General features: G+C 42.1%; 3 protein-coding genes across 6 annotated transcripts; all 3 read right to left on the reverse strand.

The window, feature by feature from the left end:
* Window positions 1-285: 285 nt before the first annotated feature.
* Window positions 286-8,208, reverse strand: ldhbb (lactate dehydrogenase Bb). 2 transcript variants are annotated; one of them, XM_080761744.1, is made up of 8 exons: window positions 8,085-8,208; window positions 5,555-5,691; window positions 4,468-4,585; window positions 3,418-3,591; window positions 2,972-3,145; window positions 2,613-2,730; window positions 2,042-2,165; window positions 286-546 (listed from the first exon to the last, which is right to left on the reverse strand). In XM_080761744.1, exons 2-8 carry the CDS (start codon window positions 5,681-5,683, stop codon window positions 379-381), a joined length of 1,005 nt encoding a protein of 334 aa, XP_080617870.1. In that variant the 5' UTR covers window positions 5,684-5,691; window positions 8,085-8,208; the 3' UTR covers window positions 286-378. The 2 variants fall into 2 exon arrangements, with proteins under 2 accessions (XP_080617870.1, XP_080617871.1); XM_080761745.1 differs by lacking the exon at window positions 8,085-8,208 and having other exon boundaries at window positions 5,555-5,700.
* Window positions 8,209-8,285: 77 nt separating this feature from the next.
* On the reverse strand, window positions 8,286-17,562 carry slc25a3b (solute carrier family 25 member 3b). Of its 3 annotated transcripts, none has more exons than XM_080761741.1 (8): window positions 17,387-17,562; window positions 15,232-15,396; window positions 12,784-12,911; window positions 12,229-12,408; window positions 11,602-11,783; window positions 10,508-10,680; window positions 9,343-9,453; window positions 8,286-8,716 (listed from the first exon to the last, which is right to left on the reverse strand). In XM_080761741.1, exons 2-8 carry the CDS (start codon window positions 15,374-15,376, stop codon window positions 8,556-8,558), a joined length of 1,080 nt encoding a protein of 359 aa, XP_080617867.1. In that variant the 5' UTR covers window positions 15,377-15,396; window positions 17,387-17,562; the 3' UTR covers window positions 8,286-8,555. The 3 variants fall into 3 exon arrangements, with proteins under 3 accessions (XP_080617867.1, XP_080617869.1, XP_080617868.1); XM_080761743.1 differs by lacking the exon at window positions 17,387-17,562 and adding an exon at window positions 17,085-17,102; XM_080761742.1 differs by lacking the exon at window positions 17,387-17,562 and adding an exon at window positions 16,640-16,949.
* Window positions 17,563-19,305: 1,743 nt separating this feature from the next.
* On the reverse strand, window positions 19,306-24,594 carry tmpob (thymopoietin b). The gene is made up of 6 exons (XM_080761796.1): window positions 23,905-24,594; window positions 23,062-23,179; window positions 22,793-22,948; window positions 21,538-21,647; window positions 20,648-20,733; window positions 19,306-20,494 (listed from the first exon to the last, which is right to left on the reverse strand). The coding sequence occupies exons 1-6, from the start codon at window positions 24,148-24,150 to the stop codon at window positions 20,107-20,109; spliced, it is 1,104 nt and encodes a 367-aa protein (XP_080617922.1). The 5' UTR covers window positions 24,151-24,594; the 3' UTR covers window positions 19,306-20,106.
* Between the last annotated feature and the right edge of the window lie 1,730 nt (window positions 24,595-26,324).

A 26,324-nucleotide genomic window follows, 5' to 3' on the forward strand; every position in this document is an offset into this window, starting at 1 on the left:
GCTAAAAACGGCCATAGCCACCTCATCACATTTGTGAAGACTGCTATGGCCGTTTTTAGCCCAAGGAGTGTTTTTCGTGCAAAACTAATGCTTGCAATTGATTCAGAATCATGAAAAACCCCTAGTTTGACATGTCAGATGCTACTTAAAGCATAATTCAATTTAGAATTTTCTGCCTTATATAGGTTTTCAATGGTACCCTAACGTTCACCCCTGAATTTACCAAGATCCAAAATGTATTATAATAATCACATTTTAAAGTTATTTGGATGACCCTAAGGATCATAAAAAAAACCTTGAATGATTACTATTGCAATTTATTTTGGGTCAAATCCTAGATTGACTGGCCTAGTAGGTATGTTTCCCCCTACTGTTCAGTTAAACATCCGTCAGTTCCTTTTGGATGCCCCACAATGTGGCGGCGCTCTCCTGCAGTTGGGACACCTCGTCCTCTGTCAGAGTCACGTTGACAACGCTGGACACACCATTGCTGTTCAGCACGCAGGGCAAACTCAGATACACTTCATCTTCAATCCCATGCATTCCCTGTTGGTGAAAATAAACAGCTCGAGATCCACTAGCCTCGGAAACCCAGGCGTTTTTGACCCACTGACTATTGCTACCCATACGCAAAATAGGGCTGGGCAAATATATCAATATTAGATCGCTTGGGATTTTTAAAATCATGATATAGCATAACTGTGGTCTTTTCCAGGTTTCAAAGGCTGCCTTTTAGTAAAGTGATGACATGTTCTGACTCACCTTACCTGTTCTAGCCGTTCTATTATTTGCCTTTACCCAGTAATGGAGGCATTACTGATGATTACCAAACATTGAATCATGTGGATCGCGGGATCCACATGGGAACACAGAATAGCTCCAATGTAGATCTCACACTTCATGTGTCCAGGCTATTCCCAATAAAGAATCTCAGATCTTTGAGGGTGCTAGCCCTTCCAACATCTGGCAGCCATGTCTATGGACTTTTTTGTTTGTTTAGAGCACTTTAAACAGAGTACAACCAAGTCTATGGACTTTTAATGTTTATTTAGGGCACTAAGAAAGGAGAGAGGACATCACATTATCAGCCCCTCCCCTAACACAGCTGTGGGTGCGGTTTAAGTTCAGGTGGATCAGGCATACTTAATGAACTGGTGGGGGTGCCCACATAAAAACAACATTTTAACAAATACTGTACACTTTTATGCTGATCATGTTTTAGGGTGGAAAACGACGTCAGGCTTAAATGGGTTAAGACAATGTTCGGGATATTTTTTCTGCTACACATTTGACCATAGTTTGGTCTTCCCTGTGCAAAAGGCTTGTTTCTCATGTGTCCAGCCTATGACAAGTCATCTATGACACCACTCAGCTATGACGTATCTATGACATATGACTCCAAATGTGGGTAAGGCTTCAGACAAAACAGAGCCCTATTGACTTACAATATTCAATTATAATGTGGCCTACTGGCAGTGTGCGCAAACATTTGGTGGTTTGCGACTGATCAGCGGTCACAAATAGTTTGCGTAAGTTACTCAAGAGACACACAGGGCTGTATTTTGCGTGTCTTAAGTACCAGGTCTTATTACCTAACTTGAGTAAACTAAAGACCTGGAGGCGTGATCAATGCTCTTTGGCCACTCAGAATAGCCAAATGGCATTGATCACGCCTCCAGGTCTTTAGTTTACTCAAGTTAGGTAATAAGACCTGGTACTTAAGACACGCAAAATACAGCCCACAGTCTCACAGACCCTATTTTAAATGGCTCTGCCTCCTATAGAGCCATGCCGTAAATATCGCATTGTGTGAATATTTTGTGAAAGCACCAATAGCTAACCTCACAATCACAATTATATTATCTATATGTGTCGCTCACAGAAGATGACTTGATCTTGGTGAGCGACTTTAAGTACTGCTTTTCAAAAGGTTACGCACCCCAGTGTGTGTGTGTGTGTTTGTGTGTGTGTGTGTGTGTGTGTGTGTGTGTGTGTGTGTGTGTATGTGTGTGTGTGTGTGTGTGTTTGGGGGAGTGCTCACCTGGACCATGCATGAGACAGGATGGATCCGGTTCATGTTCCTCATCAGGCTCTCTGTCAGGTCAGCCACACTCAGTCCAATGGCCCAGTTGGTATAGCCTTTCAGTTTGATGACCTCATAGGCACTGAAGTAAACAGATTGCAAACAAGTCTTGACTATACACCATCTCAATCATTTTAACTTCATGGACTCCAAGTTTGGTATGCATTAATAACTGTACAAATTGAGCCAATCTTGGTTCCATTTGTACACCGTCAGAGTTACGCCTACAGACCAGGCTATATAAGGGTCCATTTGGATCCTAACTATCACTTGGGGACCCACTGGAACTACCTCAAGGACCCTTGGGTCTCCGGACCGCACTTTGAGAATCACTGATTCATACCAAAGTAATGTATGTAATGTAATGTGCATAGCTTTATGATTAATTAAACACATTGTCTTCATACATAGGAATGGTTTGATAATATGTTATATGAACAATTATAATGGCTGAAATTCTTTTGGACACTTTTACACAATCCTAGGTGCAATGAAGTATAAAATTAGGCTTTAGTGAATATTTCCCAACCTGTCCACCACCATTTTGTGTGTCTCCTTCCAGTTCTCAGTGTCAAGGTCAGTGCCGATGTCAGGGTTCAATGTCTGCAGGCTGACTCCGGCTACATTGGCTCCGCTCCACACAGGCACTGAAACACACAGGAACCTCTACCTCATCAACACTTCAAATCATTGTGCATTATCCCAGTGGTTCTCAACATGTTCAGGCCGCAACCCCCCGAAATAATCTTATTTGAACTGAGGACCACCCTGACAAGCACTTGGAACGTAGGAGTTGAGGCATTCAATGTAGTTCATTCTCCAGTCCACAGATATAAAATATCAAGTTTAATCTTTTGTTACGATAATGTTAGTCTAGTGTGGTCTTACCGCTGGTGTCTCCGTGCTCTCCCAGGATCCAGCCATTGAAGCTACTGGAGTGGATGCCCAGTTTGTCAGCCATCAGGAAGCGGAAGCGGGCTGAGTCCAGATTGGTGCCGCTGCCAATGATGCGGTGCTTTGGGAGACCACTCAGCTTCCAGGCGACATAGGTGAGAATATCAACTGCGGGGTGGGAAAGAACGTGAGCTGTATTATCTGCATCCCTTAGGATTTCAAGACCCTGATTGGGGAATGTTTTTAAGGAGGAGTGTAGATGTTTCCAATAGGCTGTTTCATTTTAAGATATTTTATCATTTTAATTACAAAGTTTTGTCATAATTTGTGTCAATGTAACTTTTACTTTTTGCTACCTTTCTTGGCCAGGTCTGCCTTGAAAAAGGGATCAAATGGCTTTTCCCCGGTTAAATAAAGGTTACATGATACATCAACGGTACCTGGGTTGGACACCACAATGATGATGCAGTTAGGGCTGTGTGTGACTATTTGGGGGATGATGTGTTTAAAGATGTTAACGTTCCTCTGGACCAGGTTGAGTCGGCTCTCTCCCTCCTGCTGACGGGCTCCAGCTGTCACCACCACGATGCGGGAGTTAGCTGTAACAGAGTAGTCTGAAGAGAGGAGAGAAAGTGGAGTTGAACTGGTGCTGCAAGGTTATCTAGGAGGTGACAGATGTATGGAGACGAAGGAGTGGGAAGGAATACACGAGGAGGGTATACAGTTGTCCACTGATCATAGGTTACATGTCAGACTTTTGTTCAAGTCTATTGTGCAGGAATTTAGCTGAACCATGCAGCTATTTTACTGACAGGATTCAAGCACCAATACAAGTTTCAGTTTTCAGTAGAAGACCAAGCGAAATGGCCACATGATGAAGTATAATCAGTTATACTGGGCCATCTTGATCTTTGTTGAGTGTGTTAACAGTTATAAACGTATATATACCATACCCTGACCAAGGCAACCTGCTTGCCGAAACGTTGGTTTATTAAAACGTTTATAGCATCGTGACTACGAGCTTTGCGGCCTCTTTTCTTATGTTAAAGGGACACTTCACCCTTTTTGCAAAAAAATATATGGTAATGACATTTAGAAGCTTTAGAACACTTTCCTGGGGGTCTTTATGTGTGTAATATGTGGTTTTAGATATTTTAGATTGTAGCAGTGAGCCTGTTGTCTCTGATGTCATGGACACTGGGCTCACTTCCTTCCTGGACTACATGTTGTCTCAGTAAGACAGCTCTCCCCCCTATCCACAAGGATGAGCAGTGCACCAAAGAATTATGGGAATTGTAGTCCAGGAAGGTAGTGAGACCAGTGTCCATGACATCAGAGACAACAGGCTCACTGCTACAATCTAAAATATCTAAAACCACATATTACACACATAAATACCCCCAGGAAAGTGATCTAAAGCTTCTAAACGTCATTAACATATATTTTTTTGCAAAAAGGGTGAAGTGTCCCTTTAACAGTTATAAACTTGCCTTTGTCTGCAACGATCGTGGGGGTCTTCAAGAAGAGGCTTCCATGCTGCAGGTCCATCATCTCTCCTTTCAGTTTGTCTTCCATCACATCTACCAGGGCCAGCTCATCCGCCAGTTCCTGCATACACACCACAGGACATCTTAAATGTAAATACTGGGCTCAATCACATCACATTATAATCTCCCTATGGACACAATTATAGAGGTAAAAAGGACAGAACACTTCACAGCTCACTGATGTCCTTTTACCAGAATACCTACACAATGAAGTTCAAATCATTATTGTTTCTGCAGTGTGGCAATGAGGCTTTGGGATAAATGAACAAAGCTGCACCTACCTAACCTCTATAGAGGGTATGCACTTGCATAAAGTGAGTGGCAAAGTGAGTTTAATGTTGTCTAACATTGTTTAATGCAATTAGATAGGACTTTCGTGTTTGGATGTATGGGCTGTCAAGGCCACTCAGTAGGCGTTCCCGCATTACATCTAGGTATGATGTCACGCCCATACCCTCTATATTCATGATTATTACTGCACATTTCACAGAGCAGTACTATTACAACTTACTACCACATTAATCTAAATTAAGTTGTGTTGAACTACAACATAACGAGGTGAGTGTGTACCTGCCATTCTAACCACACCAACAAGGAGAGAGTGGCATTGGAGAATGATGTTGATAATTGATATGTTGCCGATGATGACGATGTTGAAACAAGCACTTTTTCTGAATGTAGCCTTTTTTTTTAAATTTATCTTTGACTATACTTGCACTAGATGCGCCCAGACCTGTTTATGCTATGGTGTCTCATGTCTGTTGTTGTCCTGTATTGTTTGTATGTTTTAAACCACTACTCTTGCTGTAAACCTAATTGCCCTTCTGGGACACTAATAAAGACCTTGAACCTTGAACCTTGGCAGCATAATACTCAGACAGACCCTCAGACAAGGTAATCTGTTGTCAGCCTGGAAATGACACAGTAATATCCGGCATATAAAAACTGACTACAATTTGAGTTAGACACACCAGATTTTACCTGGTGCCCTTCCTGTGACACTAGGGAGGCTAATAGTGGGGACTCTTACCCTGAGCAGGATGCTGACAGCACAGGCCATGCCCACCTGGCCAACCCCCACCACTGTCACCTTGTTCCTGGGGGGTTCAACTTCACCACTGAACAGTGGGGTGAGCAGCTGCTGCAGAATTGAGGCCATTTTCAGTGCTAGAGTGAGAGGACAGTGAGTGAGCAAAGGGTGGCAGCCACAGAGGGAGAGATAAAAGACAAAATGTCGGTGCCAGACAAGTCCTCAGACAAGTGTTGGATGTCACACAAACACAGCCGGGACATGCTGTGCTACTCTCTACTTTATAAAAGTTCATAAATACTGCATTCAGGACATAGGCTTGTAGCCTTCTCCTGTAGCTCTCTGGAGGACAGACGCATTTCTAGGGATTAGAGATTAAAGTTGACATTTGATTAATTTAACACTAATGGAGCTGTGAGTGACTCCTTTCTGACATAGGAATCCATTATTTATACAAGAAAACAGGCTCGTCTCAGACTTTACCCTCCTGCAGAGTTCACCCCAAAAAGAGAGAGCTATGCCTCACAACAAACAACAAACATGGTATACTTGCATTGTTGAGTGAAGCTCCGAGCTGCAAGGTATATATACCAAAATATAATCAGCATGGTAAGCTAAAAGGAGACCTAAGGTGCGTTGGCAGAGGTCAGTAAACACAGCATCCGCAAAGCCTCACAGGCTCACTGTTAGCAGTGCAATACAGTCCATCAGCTGCTGTGCACAGAGCGCATGTGACTCAGCCCAGACTGGTGTGTTGCGTGATGCACACAGGGTTATGCTCATCTTCTCCGTTACCCTTCCTGCCCTAATGGAGGGACACCCTAATTGGACAGCAACCTTGACGGACTGCCTGCAGACTGTTAGGAGTTAACAGTAATCCCTTAACACAGTCGCCATCTGCTAGCCTAATCAACGTGTCTCTCTCTAATATCTTGTGACACTATATGTACAGTATGTAGGTGAAGGGATTTATGAAACAAGATAAATGTCTCAAAGGAGTAGAATGGCCGACTTGGCTGTTAGACTCACACTTTGTCTGAGTCCAACTTAAATAGAGCTCGGTGTGACTGACTACACACCTGCATTAATCAATGCACATTGCACATAGGATAAATCAGTCATCCACACAAGCATTCAGACAAGGACAGCCTCTGTGATGACTCGGTTTTGTTTTACACATTTCCTTGTGGGTATTATATTATACACAAGGCATGGCAGCATCAGGAAATAAAATAGATCTTTTGGCCCGAAAACCTTGGCTGTTGTCTGTCCTGCAATCAAACCCGTTAGTTTCTTTCACAGCTCCAAACTTTACAGTAAACAGTACATAAACAATATCACATAATACACAGAACCATTCAATATCATGCGTTACTCAATACGGAGTAGACAATAAATGGTGGCTAGTGTTTGGTGCACAAGCAAGGGTACATTAGAACTTAGAACATAGTGGGTACTTAGTTACAACTTGTGCACTACTAATTATGATGCACTATTAATCGGTAGCATAATCGGAATTGGCCATATCGGTATGGTCTCAAAATACAGATTTAATCGTTTTTTTTACCAGCAAAAAGAATTAAAAAAAATATTAATTTGTGTATTATTGAATACTTTAACAGGCTTTGGGCCAAGCCCCTAGGGCCTAGGCTTGTTTCAATTGTGGTCCTCTGTATAAAATGGGAATCAGTCAGAATCGGTATTGGCAGATATGACAAATAATCGGAAATCGGTCATAATTTCATAATCGTGCACCCCTACTAAATATCACTGTGCATCACACATGGTTAAAACACGATACCCCATGTATGTATTAACGCAAACACTTTTTGCAGCCACAATTTAAAGGCTGCTTATGCCTCATTGAACCAATCAAGGAAGACTTATTCTGCCTTCTACATCTTAGGCTACCTAGTAGTAACTCAGTCTTGTGTAAGAGCATACAGTATGGTCAAACCTAATGCAGTAGCTAGATACTCACAAATTAACTAGCAGTTACCAAGCCCCAAGTATAAACTTTACACTTCAACTAAAGTAAGAACAGCTGGTGCAACCCTAGCCACTTGTTTAGTGCTCTAATAGAGCTGGGGATAAATTATAATTTGTATCAGTTTCTTCTTAGTACCAGCTGGTGGCAGAGTTGGTACTCACACCATACAGGAAGTATGGCAGATAAGAGGCTATCTTCTGATTATCCCTGCATGGATAATGCGACTAAAGATGGCAAGGATATACAGTAGACACTGTTGTTGCTATTGAATCATTTCTTGTATATATGGAACGGCAATAAATTAAAGAAAAGAAAACAACATGTCTAAGGCGTTTAAGATTAACAATAAAAAAAAAGATTTTTAAATAATGGCTATACAAGGTTTCTGCCCAACAGCGACGATAACATATCTATAGATCACATCACACTGAAGTTATCTTGCGAGGGTCTAAGAATTTCCAATACAAATATAACAACATTGTCACATTTCTGTTCTAAATATTGTCCTTTCCCTTTCACTAACTGTATAGTGAATCTTACCCTTGGTGTGCTGTATCAGGTCCTCTCTTAGCCGGCTATGCTTGTCTGGCTGCTACTGACGACTGGATTGAATTGACTAAGCCATTTCATCCCCTACAAGGACTCAAATCTGTCACTCATGACACCTCAGGTAGCACAATGCTCACTCGTTCCCTTGTGGAGAAAGAGAAAACTTTAATGTCACTGCAAAAGACCACACAGTTTTGTTCATAAATTCTCTTTTATTTCAACATTGACCTACAATCCGGTGGCAACACCTGCTGGTCTACAGTTCACTTTTATAGACCTCCAAAGAGGGGAAACCGGGGTTCCTCGTTTAAATGTTTTCACAAGTCTGACAAGAAGCCCAGTGCAGGTGGGCTTCCGGACAGCTTGAGGCTGTAACAGGCAGAAGACTCGTGCACTGCAGTGCTGGGTACAAGGCTGGGGTGTTAAGGCTAATTTTGTGCGGGGGTTTTAAGGCTGCTCGTGTTATTCCGTCAGTCCCAGCTTCTTCTTCAGGGATTCTGGCATCTCCGGGGGAGGGGGGCGAGGCAGACGGAAGTACACTTTAACAGAATCGTAGATGAACCACTGAAGGGCGGTCAGGGTGCCGATCATTATGATACGAGCCACCAGACCCTTCCACACACCTGGGATGGGGGACATAACGGACAAGGGTTTACATTCAGCCAGTCATCAGGTGGTACAAATACAGTAAAACAGAAAAGGATACTATTGAGAATCGGGTCTGAGATGATGCATCATGGGGGGTGTAAAAATGCAAGCTAGGTCATATACTGTAGATGAGGATTATTCATGCAACTATTATACTACTGTATAACATTTGAAACTATGACATTTTTAATATTTCTTCATACTTAGCCATACATCCATAAGTTAAATAGCTAAGGATTGATCAAATTGATTTCCAGACATGCACAAAATAACAACATGCAATATTTTTTGGCTGAGCTGCTAATATCTGTCCGCTCCCCAGACTGTCTACACTGGTTGTGGTCCAGTGAAGGGCCAGTGCAGATCTGTGGTCTGAGGAGCAGGTGGACTGTTCTCACACGCCAATGACTCAAGCACCTCCAACTGTACAGCCTAGAAAGCTGCTGGGGGTCTCCGAGCTGCTGCAACACTCTGGGACAGAGATCAGCAGCAGCCCAGGAGCACCCCCCAGAGGTGGATCTAAGGAACGTGTTTCATTCTGGTGTTTTTTGGCAAGCCATTGCGTGAGATGTCAGGCTCACAGAGGACCACTCTTACTCACCCATGGGTCCCAGCTTCTTGAGCACCTGGACAGCTGTGCTGCCACTCTCCTTGTTGAGCACAGACACCACAGAGTCAGCGGGATGCGACACGATAGCACAGAACACGCCGGCTGCATTGGGGTGCAGAGAGGAAACACGGGTCAGTCAGGAATAAGCTTAGCATACAATCCTGATAAAGCTTCAGGACGACATAGAACGTTTCTGAACAGAACCTGGTATGCTAGCAGCTAGCCCATAAAACGTTAATGCATTAAAAAGAGGGGGGAAAGCCTTAATTGTGGGATTCACAATCTGATTGTATATTTTTATATTTCAGATTAGAATGAGAGACTAAATATACAATGCTTTCATATTTCTGGTTCTATAAAAAATAAATCACATTACAGCTGTATTTTCCAGACTACAACTGAACACAGGACTAATTTTAGTCCCCCCCCCCCCCCCCCCTTTTAAAATAAAGTTTAAATGATGTCCGCTCCCCAGACTGTCTACACTGGTTGTGGTCCAGTGAAGGGCCAGTGCAGCTCTGTGGTCTGAGGAGCAGGTGGACTGTTCTCACATGCCAATGACTCAAGCACCTCCAACTGTACAGCCTAGAAAGCTGCTGGGGGTCTCCGTGCTGCTGCAACAGCAGCAGCACAGGATGTCCCCCCAGAGGTGGATCTAAGGAGCATGTTTTCTCTGAAATAGTTTCAATTAAGGTGTTGAGAGATAATACAGATTAGAATGAGAGATCGTTTTTTCAGACTAAATAACCAATGCTTTCATATAAATAAATGCTTTCCTATTTCTGGTTCTATAAAAAGAGATCACATTACACAGATGTATTTTCCATACTACAACCCAGGAATTATTTTAAGCTGATGATTTTTAACTAATATGTATGGTCGAGTACGTTTATACAATTGAATAAAACTAAAAGTCTGCAGTGGTTGGAGGTGGTCTCCCTCCATTTACAGTTGTAGACCCTGGTGTCGAGCAGGAAACTTACTGGTTGACAATATCAATAATTATTTGAAGCAGATAGGGCACTTGATTGGACACTAGAGCCAAATTGATAGCAGTTCGGACATCGTTGCAATCACCCCTCTCCATCGAGAGAGGATGACGTATGGACTGAACTGTAGCTTTAACAAGCTGCGGTACTGTCGATGTCTAACTCACCGATGTAACCAGCCACGAAGGTCACCACTAGCTGCTCCGACTTGGTGCACTCGCTGCGAGGCTTGGGCACAGCGTATTTATAGAGCACCTCCACGGTCCTCTCAAAGCAGGCAAACTTCATCATCGTGTATGGAATCTGCCTACACCACAACGGGACCACACCTTTGTAGAACCTGCAGAAAGATGAAACGTAGACACTTGAATCCTGTATACTTTGTTGACCGGGTCTCTCCACATGACCCTCCTTCCTAACCTGACGGCAGTATTGAGTTCACCAGTTCTCTCCTCCTGCCTGCATCTGGGATCTCTCAGGCAGAAACGATGAACCCGGAAGCAGCGGGACAAACATTTGATATCTCTATAATAATTTTGAGTTGTAGTCTTGTTTACATTTGCGCTGTGGCAGCGCTTCAATATGTCATCAGTCTCACGTTGATCCCGCCTCTAGCGGCCTCATACAGCTGCATATCGCTCCGGCCAGAATTGGACCGGAGTACATCATCTCTGCCTGAGTTCCCAGACTCTCCCTGCTGGCAGAACGTAAATGTTGTCCAGCAGGGGGAGTGGTTTCACTACACAAAATCTCTGCACTGGAAATAGTAGATCCCGGCTACTGCCATTCATGCAGAATGTTCACCTATTATGACATGCCCAGGGAGGGACACTATAGTTCAAGTGGATAAAACTGAACAGAATGATTTGAATGAAAAAAAAATTACAATTTCACTTGAATCGACAGTTATAAAGTATAAATGATGTCCGCTCCCCAGACTGTCTACACTGGTTGTGGTCCAGTGAAGGGCCAGTGCAGCTCTGTGGTCTGAGGAGCAGGTGGACTGTTCTCACATGCCAATGACTCAAGCACCTCCAACTGTACAGCCTAGAAAGCTGCTGGGGGTCTCTGTGCTGCTGCAACAGCAGCAGCACAGGATGTCCCCCCAGAGGTGGATCTAAGGAGCATGTTTTCTCTGAAATCGTTTCAATTAAGGTGTGCATAATTTCAGAGTTTTCCGCTTTTATCACCCCCATTTTGCAGAGGTTAAACTATATCAATGACGTGAAATCGCAGCAAGCAAATTCAACACAATACTCACGCCCAGAGCCCCTCCTCAGCGTGCATCTTGGGTGCACACTCTCGCAGGTTGTTAGCGTAACCAGGCTTGGTCTGGATGCGCACTTTACATGCCTCCATGGGGGACAGGGCAATGTCCGCAAAGAACTCTGCACTGGCAGACGCAGCCAGGTAGACAGATGTCCTCCACAGGTAGGCATTTTCCTGTTTGGTTACAGGGGGCATTGGGGCTAAATATGTATTTTTTTACAAAGTTTTATAGCGATTAATTTTTTTATTATTTACTATAGTCCTAGACCCCAATAAATTACATCTGGGCACAAAAGATCACGAGATCTACTGAATGTGTCAAACTGACATATTGAGCCTATGACACACCGTATAGAAGCCCCCCAGTAGGCCTCTTTCACTAGATCCTACTGGATAGGTCCTTTAATCAATTTAAAAATGTTTTTGAAGGGAAAAGGCTCTAATAAGCAGCAAGATAGAGTAAAATATTTTGCAACTCAATGAGTTATCATCTACACAGATCGTGCCCTGAAGCCTAAATAACTTTACAGTTGTATGATCGCATCACTCACTATTTTCAGTGAGTATTACCATTGTACGATTATTATTTAGGTTAAAATCAACAATGAGCAATGCTTACCTCTCCCAGAAGGTCACTGTAGACTTGCTTAAAGACCTCATAAAAGCCAAACTTGCAGAGGCCCTGCATGGAGTATCCAATGAAGGTGGGAGCCCAGCCCTTTGCCAGCCCACGGACACCATCCTCTTTCACTGTAATTCTGAACCCTTTGAAGATGTTCTGGTACTTCTCAGGGTCAACCTAAGACAAAATAAATATAGGATGATGCGACACGAGTGCTTATGATTGAGGTATGAAAATGCCACAAAGACAAAATACATCCATTTGATTCAGCACTTCATGCAAATTAGTGATGGTGTTCATTTCAGTAATACGTGGGCTAACAAGACACCATCCATTTACCACATTGCATGCAGATTTTTTATATATATATATATATTATACATATATATATATATATATTATACATACACACACACACGCTAAACAGGTGGGCAGTGAACAGGCCTACCCAGGAATTATGCAAGTTGTGTATCCCTTTATTTGAAATACACAAGCTGTTTTAATATATCATCTTCAAACAAAAAACATGCAACGAAGAGCTAAAATACAGACCTGCAGTCGGCACTTGACCAGATCAAGGGGTACAACTGCTGTATGTGTGATTCCGCAGCTGAGAATGCCCCCGAAGCCGCAAAAGGCATAGTATTTAGCAGAACCAAAGTCACAGCTCACATCAGAGTCTGTAGTGAACACAAACACCATGCTGTCATTTTACAGTACAGATACATGTACTATACATACAGTACACATACAGATAAATGTGCGTACACATTATAAATGTACATACAGACACATACTGTATATTTTTAAGAAGTCCCATGCACTCAGCAGCACCTAACAAAGGCAACTCACACATTATATTTTAGTTATTGCGACTATAGGTCACAGATTACTATGAAAACTTGCAAAACATGTCCGTCAGTCGTATGACTCGTATCACACCTCCATATATGGTTATCAGTCCATCACGCCTTGTTTGTGACATCACACCTCGTGTCATCACGTCTACATATATGTAGATCACGACACCACTGACCTCATCAAACCCTGGATGGCCATACATAGACTGGATCATCACCTAGATCCACATATATGGAGCAGGCCAGCAACTCTACATCCGACCTCAAACACTTAGATCTCTATATATGGAGTTGAATGTTCTGACATTCCATATGTTGATCCTACCCCACCCGTCCTTCCTCTTCAATGTCTCCCTTTTGACAGGCGGATGCGTGCATGAGACCTCGCCATTTAGGGTGAGGTCGCTTCTTGCCCTCAGGGTGTCTTACTAGTGGTTTATACTATTACCAGTAAGACACGCAAACGCGGGAAGCGAACGCAGCTCGTACATATTTGGGGTTTTTTAAGAGTTATTTTTAAGTTATTTTTTTGTAAGTTAAGTTTTTAACTTAGCCATAACCATATAAGGAGTCCCCAAAGCAGCTATACGTCCAAATATGGAGTGTGTCACAAACAAATCACTCAGCTCCATATATGGGCACAAAGGGGGGGACGACACAGACACACGCACAGACATGATCTGCTAGGTCTCATAGTAAGTGCTCACTGCGTCCGCAATCACTGCGTTCGCAATGAACTTTACACTTGTATACCTAGGATGTATTATGTAACCAACGATACAATATTGAATCCGTTAGCCTGCATTACTCATCACAATGTTGTTAAGCATGAAACCTGAAGTTTAATTTTAACAAATGAAATACCCAGTTCATGCAAAGTATACCACTGATCAGGTGTAGAAATGAATATGGAATGGTAATTAATGGAAGAGGCTAATTGATGGGGTTGTTGTGTTAGGCATACCTCGCTCTCAAAAGAAAAACATAAGTTTAACTCACATATTACGTTTTATTATCCAGCCATGATGTTAGGGGTATCACCATAATTGAAAATAAAGTTTAAATGATGTCCGCTCCCCAGACTGTCTACACTGGTTGTGGTCCAGTGAAGGGCCAGTGCAGCTCTGTGGTCTGAGGAGCAGGTGGACTGTTCTCACATGCCAATGACTCAAGCACCTCCAACTGTACAGCCTAGAAAGCTGCTGGGGGTCTCCGTGCTGCTGCAACAGCAGCAGCACAGGATGTCCCCCCAGAGGTGGATCTAAGGAGCATGTTTTCTCTGAAATAGTTTCAATTAAGGTGTGCATAATCTTTCCGCTTTTATCACCCCATTTTGCAGAGGTTAAACTATATCAATGACATGAAATCGCAGCAAGCAAATTCAACACATACTCACGCCCAGAGCCCCTCCTGTGTGCATAATTTCAGAGTTTTCCTGCTTTTTTCACCCCCATTTTGCAGAGGTTAAACTACCGGTATATCAATGACTTCACACTTGTATACCTGGGATGTATTATGTAACCAACAATACTCATCACAATCTTGTTAAGCATGAAACCTGAAGTTTAATTGTATCAGATTAATAATAAATACCCAGTTCATGCAAAGTGTACCACTGATCAGGTGTAGAAATGAATATGGAATGGTAATTAATGGAATAGAGGCTAATTGATGGGGTTGTTGTGTTAGGCATACCTCTCTCTCTCAAAAGAAAACATTATGGTTATCTCACATATTACGTTTTATTATCCATCCATGACGTTAGCGGTATCACCGTAATGGGTTAAGAATATCAGTAGCTTTTAAATGTAATCCAAGTCACTAGTATGGCGAGGTCAAATTGCAATCAAAAACAAAGATATTCATGCCACCTCGGCTTTAGGTCACAGACCTGTCACCTGAATCCCAGCTACTGCAGTTTGTGGTACACATACCGGATACAAAGTCACAACCATCTCTTTCTAACTGAAAAATAGTGTGGGATGGGGGAATCAATCTGTCAGATTAGGCTTCAGGACACCAATCTCTTCCTGCTGAAATGCTAAATCAAAGGTTAAAAGAACATCGACACCAGCTTCACATGACACCACTCTGCTGCTGACGTCGTCCACTTTTGACAGGATAAGGAGATAATTATTACCGGCCACTGCAGCAGCTGCCAGCCTCCGTCCTCCGCCAGGTACAGTGCGGCTTGGTTCTTCTAGCTCATGGACTTTTTGTAGTGTGAACTGTGGGGCACTGAATGGGTTGGCCCGGGCACGGTGCAACAGCGCAGTCGGATACATGGTGTCCTGGGCTGGATAAGCTGTAGTACAAAAGGAGATTGTGTAAGAAAGTGTTAAGAAGATCAACTAAAGGTAAACTAAAGATCGACTAAAGGTTCCCTCCAGCATCTACAACAGCACTGGCTTGTTGAAGCAACGCTAATAATAACCCAACAGTGTTGGGAAATGGGCTTGCTAAGATACTATTCTCTTTATTAAAGAAAAGGAACTAGCTAAGCTACTAGCCTAGTTACTCTTGTAGCTTAGGTATTTTGTACCTAGTGGTGTTGGTGTAGCTGAGGACATTGAGTGATTGAATAAAACATTATGTTGTGTAAAAACTGAAATTTAGGGAGGATTCCATCTCCTTCGGTGTGACTGCAACTTGTTCCTGTTCCTATAAAATGGCCACCAACGTTATCAAAAAAGTCAACCAAAGAACAAGAGTCCTATACAGGATCTCCTCACTGGTCGAAAAAAACACCTTGAAGACCCTAACAGGAGCCCTCGTACAAGGTTTCTTCGACTATGCATGCACTTCTTGGTACCACAGCACCTCAAAAGGCCCTTAAAACAAGGCTCCAGACTTCCCAAAACTGGTCAGGCTACTACTTGGCCTCACTCCCCAAATCCAACTCACCCCTGCCCACTTTGACAGGCTGAAATGGCTTTGGGTTGACGACAGAGTACAGCATCTTGCAATGGGTGTCTGGTCAACTAGATTTGCTACACCACCAAGATATTCATGTACCCGTCTAAATACTTCCTTAATGTCAATGAAGTCCACACCCACATGTCATTAAGACATGCATGTGAATTCCTTGACTCTCAAAGGGCACCTACAGACAGCTGCAATTCGAAACTGGTCCCCGTAAAATCAGAATCCCCCACCCACCCCTTTTTCCCCTCACTGTATTTGCATTTCTCTTTTTACTTCCTTTCATGATTTCCTGTTTTTTAGTGTATATTTGTACGTCTCTAATGTTCAGATGAATTGAAAATGGTGGACCCTATTGTAAACAAGTGTAATGCTTTAGTATCGTCCACAGTTAACAGTTGTTGTATCGAGTTGTGCTTGACATTTACTGTAATTCTGCAAACTGTTAATAAATACCGGTACTTCAATGAACAAAATGCACTCATCCGTTTTATGTGTAGGCCTACGTACGTGCCACTGAAAATGTAGCAGACTCATTTGGTCAAACTACTCCCAAATCTACAAAAAGCTATGTTATTTCAGTACATAATGCCTTTTAACTTTATCTTCCATCTTCTTATACTTACCGGTAGTTTTTTATTACAGCACATCCGGCATAATTTAAATCCTTGTTATAGCTAGTTATGTTAGCCCACCAACATTTCGTTGCTCATTAGCCTAGCCTAAAATTTACTCTCGTAGATGTATTTATAGATTCTGACATTCTGACAGAATCGATAAATACATCTACGAGTCTAAATTTTAGGCTAATTGTAGCCTACCTGTATGAGTGAGTGAGAAATAACCCCCATTTCGAGTTTTTTACTCATTCGTGAGTCTACCCACAAGCTACTGGGAAATGTAGTCAAGCTAGTTGCAAAATTTCTACCAAGAAAATATTGTGTCCAATATATACGGTAGTATCTAGTATGTAAATAATATGCGTGTCGTGTATGCGGTGTCGGTAGGACAATTACTGGTTGTTAAATAGTGCTACCTAAGTGCAGCTAGTAATAATGCATCTTGCCTGACCGGCAATGCGGCAGAGACTTGGGTTCGAATCCTGAGTAGGCCATGCAGTAAAAAGTTGTGCATTGCAGCTTTAACTGCCAGCACTGCTTGCCCCATAGATATATGTCTATGTGCTTGCCAAGCACGTTTCTCTGGAAGCCTGCGTAGTTACTACCCCGAGGCAACACTAGTAGTAGTAGGCTACTATTCTCAAATATTTAAAAACAGTCGGGTAACTTATTCAACAGAAACGACGCTTTCATTCCGGTCTAGCATAAATAATGTCACTATCTGTACTTAGATTGGTATATATACATACTTACTCTTAAGACTTTGCTGTAACAATATGGCGCTGCCGCTAGTGTGGGCCTCCGCCTGGCTAAAAAAAGAGTGAGTGACGTCCGAGTCCGACTGCAAGGATCCGGTCTAGACGAGCCTACGAAAGTTGTCTCGTTTCGCGTTATTGCCTCGCACGCTGCCTTTCTCCACTTTTCCACTTTTCCACAAGCCTCCAGTGCCTCCAGTGCCTAAACCCCGCCCGTCAGAACTACCGCGGAGTTACACGCCTAAAATACTGTCGAAAACTAATCAAATACGTCACAGACACAAAAATAGAGAAAGGCGTGATTTCAATTTTCAATCTTAAAAGTAAAAAAATATAAAAATTGAAATCTTCAAAATGCACGTGTCAATTAAGTATATAAAATATGAATGCCAGGATATTTTCAGCAATGCCCTGGTTGGAGATAAACATTATTCCTTCCTGTATACATTTCCATGTCCTGCTGGTCAGTCAGATCATATGCATACATATTTTATATCTTCATGTAGGATCCAATATTTCCTTTAATTGACTCTCAAATTATTTAAGTCAGGACCCACATTTTACCAGTCTGGATCCAGTGCACTGATATTTAAATCTTCCCTTTATTATTTTGGTTTATTATTATTATTTTTTTTTTACAAAGCTTCAATGAGTATGTTAGATTTAAGACACAGTAGCAAGACATTTGGCAAAAAAAACAAATTTATTTCATGATACACGTCACATATACATTATAAATAAAAACAGATTCAAAATCCTTACCCACATAATCCACCATTTCTGTCCTTTAGAGAGCTGCCTGATAAAAACCAATTGTTTTAAGTAAACAATGTTTTTTTAAATTACAATACACTTGTATATTTTCGTATTGCTTTTACATTATACATAAAGCTGCAATCGATAACGGTGGTCTGCAACCACCAAGCTCGTTTGAGCAGAGGTAAAACTGCAATTTGACTTTTTAGTTTATACCGCTTGTCTGAGGAACTGTAACAAACATATTTTACTCTAGGCATACCCATAAGATGTAATAATAAACATCTACTTGACCACAGGATAAACTTGTGGCAATAAAAGAGCATGTAGACTATAACTACTGCAGATCATGTGCTAGTTATTGCGAATGCAGTGAGCACTTACTATGAGACCTAGCAGATCATGTCTGTCTGTCCGTGTGTCTGTCCCGCTATCCAAATATGGAGTGTGTTGCATCAGCAATCACTCAGCTCCATATATGGGCACAAAAGGGGCCAGGTCCACTCAGCTCCATATATGGGCACAAAAGGGGCACCATATAAGGAGTTCCCAAAGCAGCTATACGTCCAAAACCCAAATATGTACGAGCTGCGTTCGCTTCCCGCGTTTGCGCGTCTTACTCGTATTGTATTAGCATACTCAGCCATGCATTTTGTCCAAAATAATGTAGTCGCAAATAACATTATCGATTGCAGCTTTAGGATGTGCTATAAAAAGTTCAACATGTCACATTAGAAAAATACCAAATGGTCAGAAACTAAAATGTTCCACATCAATGCCACTGCCCCATTCACAGTAGCCTAGAATTTAAACACTGTAATTTTCAGGCAGAAATACTAATGAATAATAATAAAATAAAAAAAGATCATTAGAATAGATCAGTGGAGTTTCAGTCACACAGTAAAATAATGTGTTAATTCAGCCATGTGTAACTCTTGAGTACAAACATTTAACCAAATTGACCTGAAATAGTCCATTGGGTTACATTTGTACACTGAATTAAATTAACATGAGGATTTTACACTATGTCCTTCATGGGTCTACATTATAAATCATGATTCAATATAAACGCAGTAAGTGTGCAGGGCTATGTGGGTGCACTTTAACAGCCAGTCCTATAGGAGACTGAAGGATCACAAATCTTAAACACAGCAAAAAATATATATAAATTCCGCAGCAGTTTATTCAATGCAAGCCAGCTGTTATAGCGTATGCTTATCCCAGCAGGCATAAGAAACTTCATTTATTTTATTGAGCACAACAGTGACTACTAGCAACTGAGTAAAAATCTTTTTTAATGTATTCTTTTTTTACCTCAGCAACAAGCTTGGCTGATTTTCCTCATACAGTGATGCAACCTTATTTCACCAGGTGTCTCCTCCCAGTACGGATCACATTAGTTTAGAGAGGAATTGACCTGAGCATCATAAAAAATAAATGAGACACTATCTAGCTCTATATGACTACAGTGTAGACTTAAAGACGTCGTTTAGTAGTAGAATTTCATTGTGCTTCGGAATGGGAGGGCCGGGGCACTAAGTGCTGACAGTGTCCAGGCACTTCACCGTCAGAAAACACCTGGCACCTTTAAAAACTATATCCACCAATAACTACAACCATGCATGGATAACTGTCCTCTTTATTCTGCACTGACATCTACATAGAAGAATATAAATTCACAAAAAAGGACACAAAACAAGTCACACAGATTGAAAATACAAAAACTAGTCTTAGTCTTGGACTGCCACAGGACAGAAGCTGCTATTAGAACAGACCTCCCTCTTGTTGTGGGAAGAAAAGTGGAGCAAGTGGGTGTTGGGGGTCTACAATGTGACCCAACTGAAATTGTGTCCTTGATTCAACCAATGTATAAAAAGAATAGGCGATCGCACATTGCTGTTTAGGTTAAGGTCTATTGTGGCAGATGGCAGGGTGTGGCGCAGGCTGGGTAGACGGGGGTCCTTACTTGTCAGTGCCCTGTGCGACACCGTTGCCACTGATGCCAAGGTAGGTGGCTGTACTGTCAACCACTCCCTGGAGGGGGGTGAGCACATTCTCCAGGAGGCTCTTGAGAGCATCAACGTGCTCAGCACTCACATTTTCATAGGCGTAGAAGAGTGAACCTGCGACTACAACCGTGAGCAGCAGCCTGAGTAGCATAGACAGAACGCCCTGTCGAACTGGTGCCTTGCTGGGAGGGGCTGTACTGCTGTAGACACGGGAGACAGACTCCGAAAAGGAGTGGCTCTCTGTGCAGACACTGCGCTTCAGGAGGGACTCGTCCAGCCAATACTCGCTTGGTTTCAGTGGTCGCCCGGCTGCCCCTCGTATTGGCCTCCTGCAGCTGGCACTGCTCACGGAAGAAGATGACACACATGGGAAGATGTCACAGCTAAATCAATGCAAAAAGTATCACGCAGTACAAAATTGAATCATGCTGTAGTCACTTTAAAATAATGACATATAAATAACTATCATCAGTGAGTCCCATTTAAAAAGTTACCTGATGCCTGTTGGTGTGCTAATTTCGTTGGCAAGGATATCTTCAACAACACTCTCCCCAGCCTTCTTTGGGGTCTCCTCCACTGCCTGTTAATATTTTAGGAAAAAATGTAAGAGAGTGTCTTGCTATAATAAAACATATGTACCTAAATGCTAATTTATTCTTTGCATGAATCGCCGGATGTCGCAGTTGCAGACGTTTTATCAAATGAGGCGTAATCACATTGATTGGGAAGAAGAAGTAAGCTCCTTTGTGTAACGTGCAAGACCATATTCAGTTCCTAGTTAAGCATGTGAATCTCCACTACTGAGGCCGATTCGATACGCATCTTGATACATTGCCTGGGATACGATACATTAGCGATACATTGAATCCCTGCCCGATACGATTCGCCGCTGTTCCCGATGTGATGTGATAACAATTTAGTTGTACCCAATGTGATATGATGCGATGCGATTCGGTGCAATACAATGCGATGCAAAACATTTAATAAAAAAAAAGAAGATGCAATTCAGTATGGGACTAGAGACAGAGGATTTGGTTTTATTCCCAAATTTAACAAAAAAGTGCCGTTTGTCTTAACACATTTTGATCATAATCTCTACTAGTACTACTTATTTTTGGCCTTCTGTAAAGTCAATTGGACTCTTTCAGTAGGCTAACTGGGCAATGAGCAGAAATTACAGGGTGATTTCTCCAACAATAAAAGAGTAAATCAAAATGTAAACAATTACTGGCAGTCACAGCTGCTGTAAACAGTAGTGTGACCCATCGTCTGACACTTAAAGCAACATAAATGGACCTTAAGCGAGGATTAAACTAAGTAAGCAGCCAAAATGGGCCTTAAACAAGATTTAAGCTACGTTTAGTATTGTCAGAATGTATCTAACCTTATTTTGACGTCTACTACTGGTCCTGAGGGTGACAGGAGTTTTCCCTCTGCTTTGTACAGGCTTCTCCACAACAGGAACAGTCTCTGGTTCAGGTGCAGGAGTCTCATCTGAAAAAAATAAAATAATGGATGAAAACCAAGAAGTGAGAAATAATCCAAACATGACATTGCTAAAACTAATTTATTGCCCGTTAGTTGGTAGCATAAGCACAACCAAGCTGTGCCAGCCATAGACTCCCATTCTACAAGCCTCCGTATAATTTCCGGGTTAGCAGGGAGGTTGATGTGATGATTCATCAGTAGCATGAGCGCACCTCTTTACCTCTCGCCAGAATCGGTTATACGTCAGGAGTGATGTGAGACAAAGTCACAAATTAAATCCGAACAACGGATTACCATGGACAGCGCTCGAAGGGCTGGATGTAAAGAACCCATAGCTGGTGGGGACGGAGACGTTGCATAGCAACCGGATTAACGTTAAAAGGTAAAAATGACTGTCTCCACTATACGGGGGTACGAACATGTTCGTAGTTGGCTGATGCTGTACCCTAGCCGGGGGGGGGGGGGGGTCCGAAAATGTTCGGGGATGGCGCAGAAAGAATTCAAATGTGTAGTTCACCCAATAAATGACTTTGAAGAGAATCTAAATGATAATATGATCCGTGTTTTGGACTTCATAGACACATTTTTATATCATTTCCATGTTACTTTGTGTCTCTACACATGGATTAACCATTCATCAAGTTTTTCTTTATTTTTTGATTCTTCACTGTTTTACAAACAAAAAATGAAAGACATCAGCAGGTAGGTAAACGATAGAAATAAAGCCATGTCTTGGGGGAACTACTCCATATGAAAGCCAGTGCCTCTCAGACAGGAAGTTGTGAACTGAGAAATAAGAATTACACCAAGAGGAATGTAGAGTGCCCTTGCTCCAACACTGACTATAACGAATCCACATAGAGCAATGTATTTTCAAAGTATATACTATTGTCAAAGTTACGCCTTGTGTCACACTTAGTCAGGGACAGACATCCGTACAGCAATAAGGATGTGATCACTGATCAGTGTGTTGTGGCTCAACATTTTGCGAAGAAATACACGGAAGACATAAGTCATATATTGGCACACAAAATGTCTTCACATCAGAACAATGGGTTTTAAGTTAAAGTATCCCTTTAAGTGCACCATGCAGTATTTAATTTCCATTTCGGACCCAGCAGCCTGAATCAATGTTCAGAATGTGATCTTACCTTCTTCCTTGTCACTGTAATGGTCAGAATTGGTGTTGCCGTTCTGGTTACTGTCTGCGGTGGTCTCTGTGGTGGTCTCAAGTGCACTGGGGGCTTCTGATGGAGGTTGATCCAAAACCTTCTGCAGCTTCTTCTCATACACCTTACGTGTGGAGGCTGAAAGGAGGGCATATATATCGCATATGGTGGTCAAGTAGTGGTAAAAGAACAAATTTCAAATATTTTTGAAGGTTTTATCAACCACAGGGAGCCTGCTCCAATGATCTTACCCACGATGGGTCCAGCCTCCACACCATGTTTTTCCAGCTGTTCTTTTAAGCCTTCATCAGTGAGTCCGGCCACTTCTATTTCTTCTGTGCGTGGCTTGTCTGTCTTTCTAGTAGCTTTCTGTAGAGTAATTATTATTATTATTTATTGTGAGTGCTTCTTAAGTATTTATATCACAAAAAAACAATTAAGCCCTATAGATAAATTTCACCCCACGACAAATACCTTGACAACATACTAAGGACATGCCCAAAATAGGGACCTTAGCGTTGAAATGGTTAACTATAGCCAATTATGAATCACTATGTTGTTTGCTTTTGCAGTAGAGCATTTTAAAATTTTAATATATTAGTTGATAGTTGTGTGCCACAAAACAATGGCTTTGCTAAACTACTGCAATACATGTTAATGTCTGCTATGAGTACTCACAATCAAATCACAACATGGAGCCAGAATATAGTGGAGTAGAATACAACTTTATTGTCCAGAGAAGACAGAAGATAACATCTCTGCTATTATTTGTTTAGATATATAATATATTTGACATTTGTGTACTTTATGCAACTGCAATTTGTGGGCATCTTCTACTAGCTTGCACAAAATAAAAATGTACACACGTTTACACCTGTATATCTGTGACAATAAATTGAACTTGGGTTCATTAATAATAAAATATGATTTATATTCTATGATCAGTCAAGGTCAATGAGCAATCAAGCTTAACTGCATCACAGTGAGCACACCGGCTCTATGGTTTTCCGGTGTGTCTTTGTTGTGCTTGTGTTATTAACGCATATAAAGCCATAGATCCACGCAGATATTTAGACATGAAAACAGAAACTTACTCTGCCTGAAGCACGGCTTCTGTTGGAGACAACAGGGGTGGGCAGTTCGTCATCATCACTGGAGAAGGTGTCTGTAGGAGGGATGCTGCTCTTCTTGTTGTTCAACACGGTCAGCTTCTTCAGGTAGAGCTGAACGTACACTTCCTTCTTGTGCTCACCGGTGGGAAGCGGCACATTGTTCGCCGTGAGCTCGTTCTTGAGCTTTTCTTTCGTGAGGACCGACGGATCTTCGAGAAACACGGACATGTTGTTTCCTTTCTGTCTGTCTGGTTGTGTTTTTTTAACGGTTCAGCTGAAAACGAGCTGCAACTCTCCCTTACAAACAACAACACAGAGGAACGTGACCGCTGTTGTCAAACGGAACTGGCGCGCGCTCGTGCGATGTAGCTAGCAAAACAGCTAACATTTAATTAAAAAATAAAATAAAGCCCAGTTCGCGTCTAATTTGACTCCGGATTAACGGGGAAAATCAATAAGACACACGTGTATGCTGCAAGTGAAAATGTGTACGGTTTTAAAACCAACTCGATATATAAAAAAATCACGGTTGAATTAGCTTAGCTACAAACCGGCCCACTTGCTACTCTGTCTGCGGTCGCATCAGGCCACAACAAGAATCAGGATTTCTATTGGACACGCGACGCCAATAAACTCTGGTCTGATTGGTTTGCTATGAATGTACGCAAGCCCGAGCTATACGCCGTCGTGCGATGGCGGTCGCGCCGGAAACAGCCAATCTACAACCTCACCGCGGGTCGTGCCCGCGACGCGTGATGAGCTTGCAGATCGGCTGTATTTCGCGCGCCGCACCGCCGTACGATGAAGCATAAATTAGGCAGCCGAAACCAGCGAGCCACAAAGAAACCAGTAACCACAGTAATCCATTCCTGCCCCTAGGCACTGGTCTCACTTAATAAATAGGCTTACATGGATTTTTTTTTGTAATTGAAAAAAAAGAAGGCTAATAAAAAAGAAGAAAATCCGTATTTTGCATTATATAATAATATATTTAATAGCATAATTTAATATTGAAGTCGAAGAGCTGGATGCAATCCTACCTGGAGTGGAGAGAACAGAACAGATGGAGGTGAACGGAACACTTTCAAGTGCAGAAGGCTCCAGACTTCCCAAAACAAACTGGTCAGGCCTCACTCCCCAAACCCACCTCACCCCTGCCCACTTTGACAGGCTGGAATGGCTTGATGACATTCGATACACCACAAAGATACCCATGTACCTGTCTAAATACTTCCTTAATGTCAACGAAGTCCACACCACCAAAGGGAGTTCAACAAACCATGTGCTACCCAGATTCGGCACGAACAAGGGACTAAATTAATTTAGCTCCTATACCACCAAAATGTGGAACGCCCTACCAACAGTCATTAAGACATGCAAATCACTTGACTCCTTAAGAACTGCTCTCAAAGGGCAGCTATGAACGGCTGCAATTCGAAACTGGCCCGTAAAATCTGAATCACCCACCCATAGCACCCCTTTCCCCCCTCACTATATATGGTTGTTTTTTTTACCTCTAGGCCTATATGATTTCCTGTTTTTGGCTATATAGAAGTGTATATTTGTATGTCTCTAAATGTTTTGATGAATTGAAAATGGTGGGCCCTATTGTAAACAAGTGTAATGCTTTAAGGTGTCGTCCACTCACAGTTAACAGTCTTTGTATTGAGTTGTACTTGAAATTTACTTCTGGCAAACTGTTAATAAATTCAATCAATCAATAAATCAAAGATCAAAATGTAGGCTGTAAATATTCTGCTTTTGCGGCAGAAGGGGGCAGTATCAGCTACCTTATCAACCTTTGTGGTGAAACCATAGGTAGTTTTATTAGAGGTCTGGCACTGGCAGTCATCTCTTTTGACAACTGGGAGAAGGATCTGACAACTTGGAGAAGGATCATAGCTGGTCAAAATTGCCTAGCTAGCCACAGTTAAGCGAAGCAGGACAAAGACAGGTAGAGAGATGCCAGTCTCTCCCTATACTAGTCTGTCTACCTGTGTTTGTTCTCAGCCCTTAGTTAGGACATGTATTTAAAGCCTAATTCATCAAATTGTTCTATCTGCGTAGTTTGACGAAAACAGCTGATTTATAAGTATAATAAATACAGAACTATAGCCTTTTTAATTAGGCTTCACTCTATGGTGAGGGACCATGCCTTGGGGACAGTGGATTGAGGTTCTGTGCATGCCATGCCACCCCACCTGTCCTTCAGAACTCCCTCTTGGGTTTTCTGCGATGCTGCTGCAGAAACCAAGCAATTGATCCCCACCTCAAGTCCAAACCACACCAAATACAGGACTCAAAGTATAGTTCAGGTTTTCCATACTGGACTTGCCAGTGGAGTGTAAGCGTAAAAATGTTGAGCCCTTGAGAAACACCTCTTAAGCTTTCTTTGTATGTAA

The sequence above is a fragment of the Protomyctophum bolini genome (genome assembly GCF_963924005.1).
Source record: "Protomyctophum bolini genome assembly, chromosome: 4".
NCBI classification, from domain to species: domain Eukaryota; kingdom Metazoa; phylum Chordata; class Actinopteri; order Myctophiformes; family Myctophidae; genus Protomyctophum; species Protomyctophum bolini.

Bases quoted from the DNA above. Each gene is read 5' to 3' on its own strand.
- ldhbb (XM_080761744.1), bottom strand. From the start codon at position 5,683: ATGGCCTCAATTCTGCAGCAGCTGCTCACCCCACTGTTCAGTGGTGAA. The intron at 2,731-2,971 runs GTAAGACCACAC...TGTGTGTTTCAG, and splicing joins AGAGCACGGAGACACCAGCG to TGCCTGTGTGGAGCGGAGCC. The intron at 2,166-2,612 runs GTTGGGAAATAT...TGTTTACTTCAG, and splicing joins CACAAAATGGTGGTGGACAG to TGCCTATGAGGTCATCAAAC.
- slc25a3b (XM_080761741.1), bottom strand. From the start codon at position 15,376: ATGTATCCGACTGCGCTGTTGCACCGTGCCCGGGCCAACCCATTCAGT. The intron at 12,409-12,783 runs GTCTGTATTTTA...ATTTTGTCTTAG, and splicing joins TGGTCAAGTGCCGACTGCAG to GTTGACCCTGAGAAGTACCA. The intron at 8,717-9,342 runs GTGAGTAAGAGT...CCCCCATCCCAG, and splicing joins CAAGAAGCTGGGACCCATGG to GTGTGTGGAAGGGTCTGGTG.
- tmpob (XM_080761796.1), bottom strand. From the start codon at position 24,150: ATGTCCGTGTTTCTCGAAGATCCGTCGGTCCTCACGAAAGAAAAGCTC. The intron at 23,180-23,904 runs GTAAGTTTCTGT...ATTACTCTACAG, and splicing joins GAAGCCGTGCTTCAGGCAGA to AAAGCTACTAGAAAGACAGA. The intron at 22,949-23,061 runs GTAAGATCATTG...CCCTCCTTTCAG, and splicing joins GGAGGCTGGACCCATCGTGG to CCTCCACACGTAAGGTGTAT.